Source organism: Bombina bombina, chromosome 2 (genome assembly GCF_027579735.1).
Source record: "Bombina bombina isolate aBomBom1 chromosome 2, aBomBom1.pri, whole genome shotgun sequence".
Lineage (NCBI taxonomy): Eukaryota > Metazoa > Chordata > Amphibia > Anura > Bombinatoridae > Bombina > Bombina bombina.
In genome coordinates this window covers 713,393,625-713,407,844 of record NC_069500.1, presented here as the reverse complement: position 1 = coordinate 713,407,844, position 14,220 = coordinate 713,393,625, and the positions used below count along the sequence as shown (strand labels likewise).

The following is a 14,220-nucleotide window of genomic DNA, read 5'->3' as shown; positions in this document are numbered from 1 at the left end:
CGTAGGTGAAAGTGACATGCATAAAACAAGTCTTTTATATCATCAGGTTGGAGTTGATTATCAGCACGAGATGCTTAGTAGTTTCTTAAAACTACCTAGCTGCTAAATGCTAAATGAAAATGGGGGTAAGGTTATGCTTAACACCTGATAACATTTTTGTGCACTTGAGAAACACAAAACAGAATTCGAAAACACTTTAGATCAGCCAAATAGGTTAATACTTCATATTTGGTTATTTACACAGTAATTGTAGTTTTATGTCTGACGTTATAAATATTCGCTGCTTCCCTATATAGATTTTCTAACAAGCACAATTTTAAAATCACACAATCTGCAAACAAAACCTATAAGTGACTGTTAAACTCCATGAACAATGGCTGTAAATAGAAGCAGTTTTGCAATATACTTCCCTTAGCAAAAATGTTTCTTTTAAAAGCAATTACGGTAGTTTCAGTAGTATCCGAACATATGCTATGTAGTGACTAGAGCACCAGGGTTTAGACACCTGTGGGTGACATGTGTTGCGCCAAAAAGGTTGTTTTGAGTACTGGGACACAGGGCACTCACAGCATATGGAAAAAAAACGGTAATACCTTTTAATGGAAGATTTTTTGCTAATGAAAATATAAAATGTTTCTCTTTAAAGCTTAAACTTACCTATGCACATTTCAATTTTGACCTTTCTATCCTACAACTCCCATATACATACATGTAAAATATAATTAGATATTGAATAACTGAAATTAAAACATCTATGTACCAGTCTGAATCCAAAAGAAGTTTGACTATTTGTTTGTTTAAAAGCATAACCAGCAACCATACTTAAATGAATATACAGCATAATCATAACATACAGCTGTCAAACTGTTACTTGCTGCCTTAGACTACCCTCTGCTACATAAAGTCTTCATCAGTTCCTGTACATTTCACACAAAGGGGTCAATTTATTATTGGCCGAATTGGGCCAATTCACCTTGTTTCCGCACAAGCCTTTAGGCTCGCGGGAAACAGGAGTTAAGAAGCAGTGGTCCGCTGCTTCATAACTCATACGCCACCTCTGAGGCTGCATATAGCAATCCGCCCGATCCTATACGATCGGGCTGATTGACACCCCCTGCTAGCGGCCAATTGGCCGTGAATCTGCAGGGGGCGGTATTGCACAAGCAGTTCACTAGAACTGCTTGTGCAATGCTGAATACAGACAGCGTATGCTCTCCGCATTCAGCGATGTCTGGCGGACATGATACGCTACAGCGTATCGTGTCCGCCAGACTTTAATAAATTGACCCCAAAGACTATTTTGTAGCTAGTGTTCATGTTTCAGTGTTTCTCTTTATGCTTTGACATTTCAGGATATTGTCTTGACTCTGAAGGAGAAGCTTTCTATCAATATAATTGAGCACTTTGCGCTGGCTTTGGAAGAGCAGTACAACATCTCAAAGCTTTACCTGCTGCATGACGATGAGCTTATTGAGAAGGTGAGATGTGTGCTCCATATGAAGCAGCAACCCCCTCCCTATGGTCTCTCTTATACTTTCTACCATGCATGCTTCTCTTTTGCTCTCTCATCTACCTTCTTCTTTCCCTTCTCCTCCTTTCTCCCACCTTCTTTCCTCCTTCTCCTCCCCTGCTCCATGCTTATAATCATTAAGTACTTTATAGACTTCCTTCTACCTATCTACAGTATAAATACAACTGATATGCAGGACCATCCTGAGCAAACACAATACCAAATAGTTTGTATCTGTTACCAGTTTCTGTGGTCTATGGCTACTAACTAGTACCACTATGTTATTAAATGAAGAGTTTCCACTAAAGAATAGCAAGATCTGAATAGATTCCTTGTTTTGTATGGTCCCATGTATCAGGATATGCACCAGAGCCAGGGATACTGTAAGGGGTGGCAGAAGCTTCTACTGCTAAGGTTAAAAGTCTGTCTTCTGCAACAGGGGTGGTTCTGGACCTTCAAATATGGTCTAACAAAGGTTTCCACAACACTACACTACCTAGTGTGGAGGGTGGTATTGGTGGTGGGAGTCATCATTCTCGATTGCTTTTTCTGGCTATTCTATTTTATAACCCATCCCTCACCAGTTACCCTTTAATTATAATGAGAAGAGCTCTGGACACGTAAAAAGAGACAGCATGGAAAATGTTTGGCTTTTACCACTTTTGAGAATTTGGGATGCTGCAATAATAAGTGAGGATTTGTATCATAAAAAGGTCATTTTTCTAAAACATACACACAACATAGATAGCACTATGCCTCACCTAGCAAGACGTATTTTTGTTTTGCTTTAACTCTTAAGATTACATTGATTGTAATATAAAATGTTTATGGAAAGAAACAACAAAAAACTTGCAATAGACTTCCATAATTTATTTTGCTCATTTTCCTGTAATTTTACTCTGAAAATCTGTATGTTTTAAAAGACTGAGAAGTGCGTACTGTAGATTTAACAAGCCTCATCCTGCTACATGTCTGTGCCTATGTGGCCTCAGCATGGGTCATCAGATAATGAACTGCAAAACCAGTCTGCAAATCTAGTCTACTCCAGTAACAATCCATATTGGCAATTGAAAAAAAGTTAAAGCAAACAAGGTGTTAATGAATTCCAAAAGTTGTAATGCTTGGCTGGTTGTTCATTTATTATAAGAATACACAAATATCAAGGTGTTTATGCGCCTTTAATCCAAAATTCTAATAACACACTTTATAGTCTGCACTGTTCTATTCAGAGATTTGGTTTTCTAGTTTTGATCTGTAATGGGACAGCTCCCTCTACTGTTAAGAAATAAAAAGTGCACCTGTAGTCACTAAAGGGACAGTCTACACCAGAATTTGTATTGTTTAAAAAGATAGATAATCCCTTTATTACCCATTCCCTAGTTTTGCATAACCAATACAGTTATATAATAAACTTTTTACCTTTGTGATTACCTTGTATCTAAGCCTCTGCAAACTGCCCCCTTATTTCAGTTCTTTTGACAGACATCCATTTTAGCCAATCAGAGCTGTCTCACTGGAACGCCACATGTGTGAGCACAGTGTTATCTATGTGACACACATGAACTAACACCCTCTAGTGGTGAAAAACTGTCAAAATGCCCTGAGAGAAGAGGCGGCCTTCAAGTGCTTAGAAATTAGCATATGAACCTCCTAGGTTTAGCTTTCAACTAAGAATACAAAGTGAACAAAGCAAAATTGGTAATAAAAGTAAATTGGAAAATTGTTTAAAATTACATTCTCTATCTGAATCATAAAAGTTTATTTTGGACTAGACTGTCCCTTAAAGGACCACTCAATGCAGTAGAATTGCATAATTATCAAGTGCATAATAAAAAGACAATGATTTAACACCTACTCCGAATTTTTTTCAAGACACATTTTATTTTTTTCTCCCATTTTTCCGGCCCCCTGTATCATGTGAGAGACATCAGCCAATCACAGACTAGTATAGGTATACCCTGTGAGCTTGTGCACATGCTCAGTAGGATCTTGTTCCCCAGAAAGTGTAAATATAGAAAGACTGCTCAAAATTTCATAATGGAAGTAAATTGGAAAGTGTTTTAAAACTGCATTCTCTTTCTGAATCATAAAAGTTTATTTTGACTTGAGTGTCGCTTTAAACAGTATTAGTTGTTATAACATCTTTCACATACAGTACAAATGCTCTTCACATTTCAAACTGGAAAAATATACATTTTTGAAGTAAAAATATTAATGATTAAATGATGTTAAATTGAGCTTCCAAGTAACCCAGCAGATTGAACACTAAGGGCCAGAAAGCGATATTTACACTCCACTTTGTAATACCAGCGCACGCTAATGTGTGCTGGTATTACAAGTTTGGTGCAATGCGAATGCGACCTCGCACAGAAGCATTGCGATCACAAGAGTGTGTTTCCATAGGCTCCAATGAGAACCTCGTTCTGATGCCGGCAGAGACAATATCAGAATCTCGAGCAGTGAAGGGAGTAAGCCGCGCAGCGATGGGCAGCATTTATAAATATATATGTATATGATTATATACATATATTTACTGGGAACACACAGTTCCCATAGACCTCAATGTAAAGGCCGTTTTAATTCTAACACCCCACTCCCACCAACTTTTAAGCCCCAAAACTGCCTATTTTGAGGGCATTTGGGGCACTTTTAGAAAACTAACCAGAGATCGAATCTCTTGTTAATTTTCAGAGCGCTGATTGCTACCGTGAGCTTGAGGTAGCAATAGCCACCTTTAATGGCTGGTTAATTATCGCACTCCCGTAAACAAGCAAATTTGCCTGTTTGCTGGAGCGCGATAATTTAGCGCTCCACTTGTAATATAGCCCTTAATCAGCATGGAGAATTGAATACATTAAAAAAATTAGCAGAATTTTGAGTGCCTAGGGCAGCACAAAACCTAAATACGCCCCTGGCGGGGAGAGAGCATAAAAGAGAGGGGGAGAGAGCACAAAAGAGAGGGGGAGAGAGCACAAAAGAGAGGGGGAGAGAGCGCAAAAGAGAGGGGGAGAGAGAGCAAAAGAGAGGGAGAGAGACAGCAAAAGAGAGGAGAGAGAGCAAATGAGAGGAGAGAGAGCAAACGAGAGGAGAGAGAGCAAACGAGAGGGGGAAGAGAGAGAGCAAAAGAGAGAGACAGCAAAAGAGGGGGAGAGAGAGAGAGAGCAAAAGAGAGGGAGACAGACAGCAAAAGAGGGGGAGAGAGAGCAAAAGAGAGGGGGAGAGAGAGCAAAAGAGAGGGGGGAGAGAGAGAGAAAAAGAGAGGGGTAAGAGAGAGAGCAAAAGAGAGAGGGAAGAGAGAAAGCAAAAGAGAGGGGGGAGAGAGAAAAAAGGGGGGGAGAAGGAGAGCAAAAGAAAGGGGGGAGAGAGAGAGTAAAAGAGAGGGGGGGGAGAGAGAGCAAAAGAGAGGGGAGAAAGAGAGAGCAAAAGAGAGGGGAGAAAGAGAGCAAAAGAGAAAGGGGATAGAGAGAGAGCAAGGGGTGGGACCGCTGTACTGCAAAAAAATGGCCCGTGTACACAGGCTTTAGGACTAGTATTAAATAATGTACATTATTGGCTTATTGTATTAAAGGGAAAGTAAAGTCAAAATGAAATTTTCATGATTTAGATAGAGTATACAATTTAGTTCTATTTTCTAATTTGTTTTGCTCTCTTGGTATCGTTTGTTGAAAAGCATACCTAGGTAGGCTCAGGAGCTGCAATACACTAATGGGAGTTAGCTGTTGATTGGTGGCTGCACACATATACCTGTTATTATTGGCTTGTTTTTTTTTATTACCTGGTGTGTTCAGCTAGCTCCCAGTAGAGCATCTGTGCTCCTTCAACAAAGGATACCAAGAGAATGAAGCATGTTTAATAATAGAATTATTGGAAAGTTGTTTAAAATTGTATCTTCTATCAAAATCATGAAAAAAAATGTAGAGTTTCTTGTCCTTTTAATCTATATTTGACAAATGGTCTGTAACATATTTCTAGGCTCTGCTACTTTCTCTGGCAACATTGGGTTTAAAATATAATCCTAAACCTCATGTGAGAGTCATCAATGGACTCTTGAGTCAGCTTTACAACTAGATCAGGCAGGAGGGGGGAGTTTTCCTGCAAGAGATCAGCAGCTTTTACACTTCATTCTGTTTCAGGTTGCTGATATGTTGAGCACTCCGCCTGCCTCTACCCCTCGTTTCAGCACAGTACATATGGAGTTACAATATTTGTCCATATGGCTTGTATATGTCTTTTATGGATTTGTAGCAGAGAACCCAAATAGCTTGGCCCGTACAGATGTGGATTGTAATTCAATAGCTGTGCACTCAATTAGCAGTTACCTTTGAATCCTGCTTCAAATGGCTTCCACTTCTTTACTACCAAAACCTTACAAACAGTATCCTTTAGGGTTATCTGTGATAAATACATATTTTATTTAATTGCAATTAGAATGTTGAGAGCAAAACAGCAGTGTCTATTTGAGTAGAGAGTCTATTGTGCCTATTTGAGTAGAGAGTTTATTGTGCCTATTTGAGTAGAGAGTTTATTGTGCCTATTTGAGTAGAGAGTTTATTGTGCCTATTTGAGTAGAGAGTCTATTATGCCTATTTGAGTAGAGAGTTTATTGTGCCTATTTGAGTAGAGAGTTTATTGTGCCTATTTGAGTAGAGTCTATAGTGCCTATTTGAGTAGAGAGTCTATTCGCCTATTTGAGTAGAGAGTCTATTGTGCCTATTTGAGTAGAGAGTCTATTGTGCCTATTTGAGTAGAGAGTCTATTGTGCCTATTTGCATAGAATTTCTATTTTATTCATTGAGGCAACTTTATAGTAACAGCTCACATAAATGCACTAGGAAGGTATAAATTTGCATACCATAAAGAATATCACTACATAATATATGAAAGAGAAAATGGAGTAAAGAGAGAAAAAGGGGAGATGGAGGCCCAAGTTATCCTTAGTGCCTAACTAAATGTATATAAACGAAACAATAGTGAGGCCCTATGGACCAATTAAAGGGACATTCCGGTTAAAATGTAAATGCACAAAGATGAATTACATCTTTGAATAGAAACATTTGCAATATACATGTACTGGCAAAAAATGCTTCTAGTAAAAATTATCACTGTTTTAACATTTTTCTCTGCACATGCACGTGAAGCATAGCAAGATATTCTCAGTGCACCAGCATTTTAAATATTGCAGATGCTCAGAGTTTCATGGGAGCTTATATCAAGTCAGAAATTAACAAATTGAGTTATTACCAGATAATACACAGGGCCGGCCCTAGCCATTGCGGGGCCCAAGGCAGGATCACAAAATGGGGCCCCCTTTCTCCCTGCCCCTCACACCGCACAATCTCCACCCCAAACCCGCCCACTCTCTGCCCCCAACCCCGCCCAATCTCTGCCCCCCCCAACTTTTAAAATGGAAAAAAATAGAAGAAAAATCATTTAAGGTAATGCACAACATTTTATATATATAAAAAAACCATAAATCCACTAATGTGGAGCACTATAACATTGTATATAATGAAATATACAATTTGTACTATTGGAACAACTGTTTATGTATATAATGAAGAATTATGCTGACAATTAGGAACAGTTGAGTTGAACTGGGCCTTATTTTTATGTGTTTTTCTTATGATAACAAGAATATTACAGAGACTCCAGGGCCGGCCCTAGCAAGTGCAGGTCCCTAGGCAGATTGACAGCGCGGGGCCTCTACCCAGAACAAAAAATACTTTAAAAAAATGGGGCAATGCACTGTACCACACAAACACACAGATATAATACACAGAGAGATACTTATATACACATACATCCACACACTCAGAGACATACACAGGTGTATACACACAACACACAACCCACACACCACACACACAGCCCACACACAATAAAATAAATGATGCCCCCAGCAATAAAATGAAGTTCCCAGCAATAAAATAAATCCCCAAGCAATAAAATAAAGCCCCCAGCCCCACTGCAATAAAATGATGCCACAGCCCCACTGCAATAAAATGATGCCCCAGCCCCACAGTCTGCAATAAATGATGTCCCCAGCCGCACTGCAATAAATGATGCCCCCAGCAATACAATGATGCCCCCAGCCGCACTGCAATAAATGATGCCCCCAGCAATTCAATGATGCCCAGTCCCCCTGCAATAAAATGATGCCCAGTCCCCCTGCAATAAAATGATGCCCCCAACAAAAATATGATGCCCCAGCAATAAAATTATGTCCCCAACCCCCCAGCAATAAAATGAATAACCCCTGCAATAAAATGATGCCCCAGACCCCTTAAATTGCCCCCAGCCCCCTGCAATAAAATGAAGCCCCCCTGCAATAAAATGAAGTCCAGCCCCCCTGTAGCCCCCGGCCCCCCTGCAAAAAAAAGGATGCCCCTGCAAAAAATGATGCTCCAGCCCCCCTGCAATAAATGATTCCCCCAATCCCACTGCAATGATGCCCCCAGCAATAAAATTAAACCCCCAGCCCCCCTGCAATAAAATGATGCCCAGTCCCTCTACAATAAAATGATGCCCCATTCCCACTGCAATAAAACGATGCCCCATCCCCACTGCAATAAATGATGCCCCCAGCAATAAAATGAAGACCCTTGCAATAAAATGAAGCCCAGTTCCCTGTAATAAAATGATGCCCCATCCCCACTGCAATAAATGAAAACCCCAGCAATAAAATGAAGCCCCTTGCAATAAAATTAAGCCCAGTACCCTGTAATAAAATGATGCCCCCAGCCCTTGCAATAAAATGATGCCCCCAACAAAAATATGTTGCCCCAAGCCCCCTGCAATAAAATGATGCCCTAGCCCCACTGCAATAAATGATGCCCCCAGCTCCACTGCAATAAATGATGTCCCCAGCAATAAAATGATGCCCAGTCCCCCTGTAATAAAATGATGCTCCAGCTCCCCTGCAATAAAATTATGCCCCAGCTCCCCTGCAATAAATGTATTCCCCTAGCCCCCCTGCAAAAAATGATGCCCCCAACAAAAATATGATGCCCCCAGATCCCCTGCAATAAATTATGCCCCACAGCAATAAAATGAAGACCCCAACCCCACTGCAATAAATGATGCCCCCAGCAATAAAATGATGCCCCATCAAAAAATTATGCCCCAGCAATAAAATGATGCCCCAGCCCCTGCAATAAAATGATGCCCCAGCTCCCCTGCAATAAAATGATGCCCCCAACAAACAGATGATGCCCCAAACCCACCTGCAATAAATGATGCCCCCAGCAATAAAATTATGCCCCAGTCCCACTGCTGCAATAAATGATGCCCCCAGCCCTACTACAATAAAATGATGCCCCCAGCTCCCCTGCAATAAAATGATGCCCCCAACAAAAAGATGATGCCCCAAGCCCCCCTGCAATAAATGATGCCCCCAGCAATAAAATTATGCCCCCAGCCCCACTGCAATAAATTATGCCCCCAGCCCCACTGCAATAAATTTTGCCCCCAACAATAAAATAAAGCCCACCCCTGCAGCAATAAAATGGTGCCCAGTCCCCCTGTAATAATATAATGCCCCTGCAATAAAATGATGCCCCCCTGCAAATAAAATGATGCCCCCAGCAATACAATTATGCCCCATCTCCCCTGCAATAAAATGGTGCCCCCAACAAAAATATGATTATGTCCCCAGCCCCCCAGCAATAAAATGAATCCCCCTGCTGCAATAAAATGATGCCCCAGTCCCCTTCAATTGCCCCCAGCTCCCTGCAATAAAATGCTGCCCCATCACACTGGCAGCTCTTGCTCAGTAAAAGCTGCAAAGCTCAGGTGCAGTAACACAAGAAGCCGTTGCCCAGTGAGGAGAAGTTGCAGTACTGAGTCAGGTTATAACTCACCCAGGTATAAAGCTCATACACCAACATTCTCTTCTGCTTCCGCCAGCAAAGTGATCCAGAGAAGTGCGTCCACTCACAGCTGAGCCCGGGTGCCATGTACTGTCACTCCTCCTCCTGTGCTTCTGCTCAGCTGCTCCTGCCTCCTCAGTAATTGTGGCCAAAAATTTTAAAAATGGCTGCAAAAAAAAAAGTGTAATTTTTTTTATAAAAAATAAATGTTTGTTTGAACCCGCGGGCCCCCCTAAGTGCGGAGCCCAAGGCGGCCACCCTCATCGCCACACACTAAGGCCGGCCCTGATGAGACAAGTACCTAAAACTCTCTGAGCAAGTGCTGTGTTTAAAATTCTGGTGCACAGTTTATACTTAAATACACTTTTGAAACAGCTATAGTTTTTATTAGAAGCATTTTTGCTAATACAGGTATATGACAAAAATGCTTCTATGCAAAACTGAAATGCCTCCACGTCCATGTGGATTCTAATTTAGGCTGGAAAGTTCCTTTAAGCCCACAATCAAAATGTGTATTACTGTGCAACAGCAAATATACACATTTTCAGGTTGTTCATTACACATGAGGGCACAGCTGGTCATGAACTGTACACTGGGAACATTGCAGGTAGATTTGAGTTGTTCTTGAAGTTGGCAGAACAGTAAATGTACCTTACCTAGCTTTTAGAGCTGTAAGTGATCATTTGACACATCACACAATATTCCAACTCATTAACTACATTTCTTGGAAATGGACTAAAATATAATTGAGTGGATAGAGCTTGGGCTAATGGATACACAGCAGATACTTAAAATGAATGAAGTACATTTAGTGGTGGGGCAGGTTACTAGTGAAGAACTAAAAAGATTAGTGCTGATAATATTTTGCAATGGATAGTTATGTTACATTATCTTTATTGTACCGAAATTTCCAATGAAGTATACTGATATGATGATAATGATAACCCTACTCAAAAGAAAGCTTATGAGACAATTAAACATAGTTTTGCAATGAGGAAGGCGTAGTGTTAGTTGCAGGAAATGTGTTCAGGGAAAAGTAAGAGTTTTTTTACATTTGAGAGACAAAAATGATAACAGAGTGGACAACTCAAATATTTTTTTCAAATACTGAACAAGTGTAAAATAAAGTTTAATGATTCAAAAGTGCCTCAGTAGAGTAAGACTTAATGATACAGCAAAATGTTCATATAATGTAAAATTAATGAAGCCGTGCACTAATGTTAAACAGGAAGAGAGATTAACTCTTAATATTTTACCAGTCAGATACCACTTTTAGCTTAATAGCATGTGATTGCTTTTTCCTTTATAAATCTTGAAACACAAACAGTAAAACACATAAAAGGTTCATAGAACAGTTTAATACCAATTTTAAGAAGGTGGAGCTAATAATAAGTTATATGTGATGAGTAAATCTTCTGGATTGGATAGAGTACCTACAGCTCATGTTATAGCAATGTTGAAAATCTCATATTACTGATTATGGAATCAATTACAGTATTTTCAAAAAGTGTTTCAAATGATTTATCTACAAATCATTCTGTGTTTTTCTGTTGATACAGTTTTCTAAAGGATTGTGACCCTTTAAACCTAAGTCTAACCCTAACCCTAACACCCCCTAACTTAAATATAATTAAAATAAAAATCTAAATAAAATTCCTATCATTACCTAAATTATTCCTATTTAAAACTAAATACTTACCTGTAAAATAAACCCTAAGCTAGCTACAATATAAGTAATAGTTACATTCTATCCAGCTTAGGGTTTATTTTTATTTTACAGGCAAGTTTGTATTTATTTTAACTAGGTAGAATAGTTACTAAATAGTTATTAACTATTTAATAACTACCTAGCTAAAATAAATACAAATTTACCTGTAAAATAAAACCTAACCTAAGATACACTAACACCTAACACTACAATTAAATACAATTAGCTAAATTACAAAAAAACAAAACACTAAATTACAGAAAATAAAAAACAAATTACAAGATATTTAAACTAATTACACCTAATCTAAGAGCCCTATAAAAATATAAAAGCCCCTCCAAATTAAAAACAAAACCCTAGCCTAAACTAAACTATCAATAGCCCTTAAAATGGCTTTTTGCTGGGCATTGCCCCAAAGAAATCAGCTCTTTTACCTGAAAAAGAAATACAATTGAATTGACAATTCTAATTGAATCAGCCAATCAGATTGAGCTCGCATTCTATTGGCTGTTCCGATCAGCCAATAGAATGCAAGCTCAATCTGATTGGCTGATTGGATCAGCCAATCGGATTGAACTTGAATCTGATTGGCTGATTCCATCAGCCAATCAGATTTTTCCTACCTTAATTCCGATTGGCTGATAGAATGCTATCAGCCAATCGGAATTCGAGGGACGCCATCTTGGATGACGTCATTTAAAGGAACCTTCATTCGGACTTAGGACGTCGGAAGAAGAGGATGGATCCGCGCCGGAGGTCTTCAAGATGGAGCCGCTCATCATCGGATGAAGATAGAAGATGCCGCTTGGATGAAGATGGTTGCCGGTCCGGATCTCCTCTTCTGCCTGGATAGGATGAAGACTTTGGAGTCTGTTCTGGACTTCTTCTTGCCGCTTGATAGAAGACTTCAGCCGGATGATGGATCTCCAGCCCCCGCTTGGGCTTAGATGAAGATTTCGGAGCCTGGACGGATCGGTGATACCCGGTGTGGTGAAGATAAGGTAGGAAGATCTTCAGGGGCTTAGTGTTAGGTTTATTTAAGGGGGGTTTGGGTTAGATTAGGGGTATGTGGGTGGTGGGTTGTAATGTTGGGGGGGGGTATTGTATGTTTTTTTTTACAGGCAAAAGAGCTGAATTCTTTGGGGCATGCCCCGCAAAAGGCCCTTTTAAGGGCTGGTAAGGTAAAAGAGCTTTTCTATTTTAATTTTAGAATAGGGTAGGGCATTTTTTTATTTTGGGGGGCTTTGTTATTTTATTAGGGGGCTTAGAGTAGGTGTAATTAGCTTAAAATTGTTGTAATATTTTTATTATGTTTGTAATTAATTTTTTTTATTTTTTGTAACTTAGCTTTTTTTATTTTTTGTACTTTAGTTAGTTTATTTATTTGTATTTATTTGTAGGTATTTTATTTAATTAATTTATTGATAGTGTAGTGTAAGATTTAATTGTAGATAATTGTAGGTATTTTATTTAATTAATTTATTGATAGTGTAGTGTAAGATTTAATTGTAGATAATTGTCGGTATTTTATTGAATTAATTTATTGATAGTGTAGTGTTAGGTTTAATTGTAACTTAGGTTAGGATTTATTTTACAGGTAATTTTGTAATTATTTTAACTAGGTAGCTATTAAATAGTTAATAACTATTTAATAGCTATTGTACCTGGTTAAAATAAATACAAAGTTGCCTGTAAAATAAATATTAATCCTAAAATAGCTACAATATTATTATAATTTATATTGTAGCTATATTAGGGTTTATTTTACAGGTAAGTATTTAGCTTTAAATAGGAATAATTTATTTAATAAGAGTTAATTTATTTCGTTAGATTTAAATTACATTTAATTTAGGGGGGTGTTAGGGTTAGACTTAGCTTTAGGGGTTAAAACATTTATTAGAGTAGCGGTGAGGTCCGGTCGGCAGATTAGGGGTTAATTATTGTAGGTAGCTGGCGGCAACGTTATGGGGGGCAGATTAGGGGTTAATAAATATAATATTGGGGTCGGCGGTGTTAGGGGCAGCAGATTAGGGCTATAATGTAGGTTGCGGCGGTGTACGGAGTGGCAGATTAGGGGTTAAAAAAAATATGTAGGGGGTCAGCGATAGCGGGGGCGGCAGATTAGGGGTTAATAAGTGTAAGGTTAGGGGTGTTTAGACTCGGGGTACATGTTAGAGTGTTAGGTGCAGACTTAGAAACTGTTTCCCCATAGGAAACTATGGGGCTGCGTTAAGAGCTGAACGCTGCTTTTTTGCAGGTGTTAGGTTTTTTTCAGCTCAAACTGCCCCATTGTTTTCTATGGGGGAATCGTGCACGAGCACGTTTTTGAAGCTGGCCGCGTCCGTAAGCACCGCTGGTATTGAGAGTTGCAATGGTGGTAAATATGCTATACGCTCCCTTTTTGGAGCCTAACGCAGCCCTTCTTTGAACTCTAAATACCAGCAGTATTTAAAAGGTGCGGGGGGGGGGAAAGCCAGCATTAGCTACGCGGGTCGTTACCGACAAAACTCTAAATCTAGCCGTAAGTGAGGAAAATGGCATTTTGTAACTTGAGGCTTAAAATGATATTAACAACTCAAAGGGGTCAATTTAACAAGTGCCGGGGTGGACATGAATCACTGTAGTGAATCATGGCCGCCCGACATCGCTAAATGCTGACAGCATACGCTGTTGACATTTAACATTGCACAAGCATTTCTTGTGAAATGCTTGTGCAATGCCGCCCCCTGCACACACGCGGCCACGCTAGCAGGGGGTGACAATCATCCCGATCGAATCAGAATGATTTTAGTTCGCCACCTAAAAGGTGGTGGAGAAGTTAAAGGGACATGAAACCCAAAAAAATTCTTTCATGATTCAGATAGAGAATACAATTTTAAACAACTTTCTAATTTACTTCTATTATCTAATCTGTTTTATTCTCTTGGTTTCATTTGTTAAAGGAGCAGCCGTGCACTACTGGTTTCTAACTGAACACATGGGTGAGCCAATGACAATCAGTTTATATATGCAGCCACCAATCAACAGCTAGAACCTAGGTTCTCTGCTGCACATGAACTTTCCTAGATAAACATTTCAGCAAAGGATAACAAGAGAAAGAAGCAAATTAAATAATAGAAGTAAATTGGAAAGTT

The 14,220-nt window shown here is 39.3% G+C and overlaps 1 protein-coding gene across 1 annotated transcript in view; it reads left to right on the top strand.

Annotated features, from left to right (window-relative positions):
• The window catches only part of FRMPD1 (FERM and PDZ domain containing 1), a 378,412-nt gene that overhangs the window by 74,612 nt on the left and 289,580 nt on the right, over positions 1-14,220 (top strand). Inside the window, exon 7 of the mRNA XM_053702711.1 lies at positions 1,353-1,478. Coding sequence (XP_053558686.1) covers positions 1,353-1,478 — 126 coding nt within the window. The remainder of the gene's footprint in view (positions 1-1,352; positions 1,479-14,220) is intronic.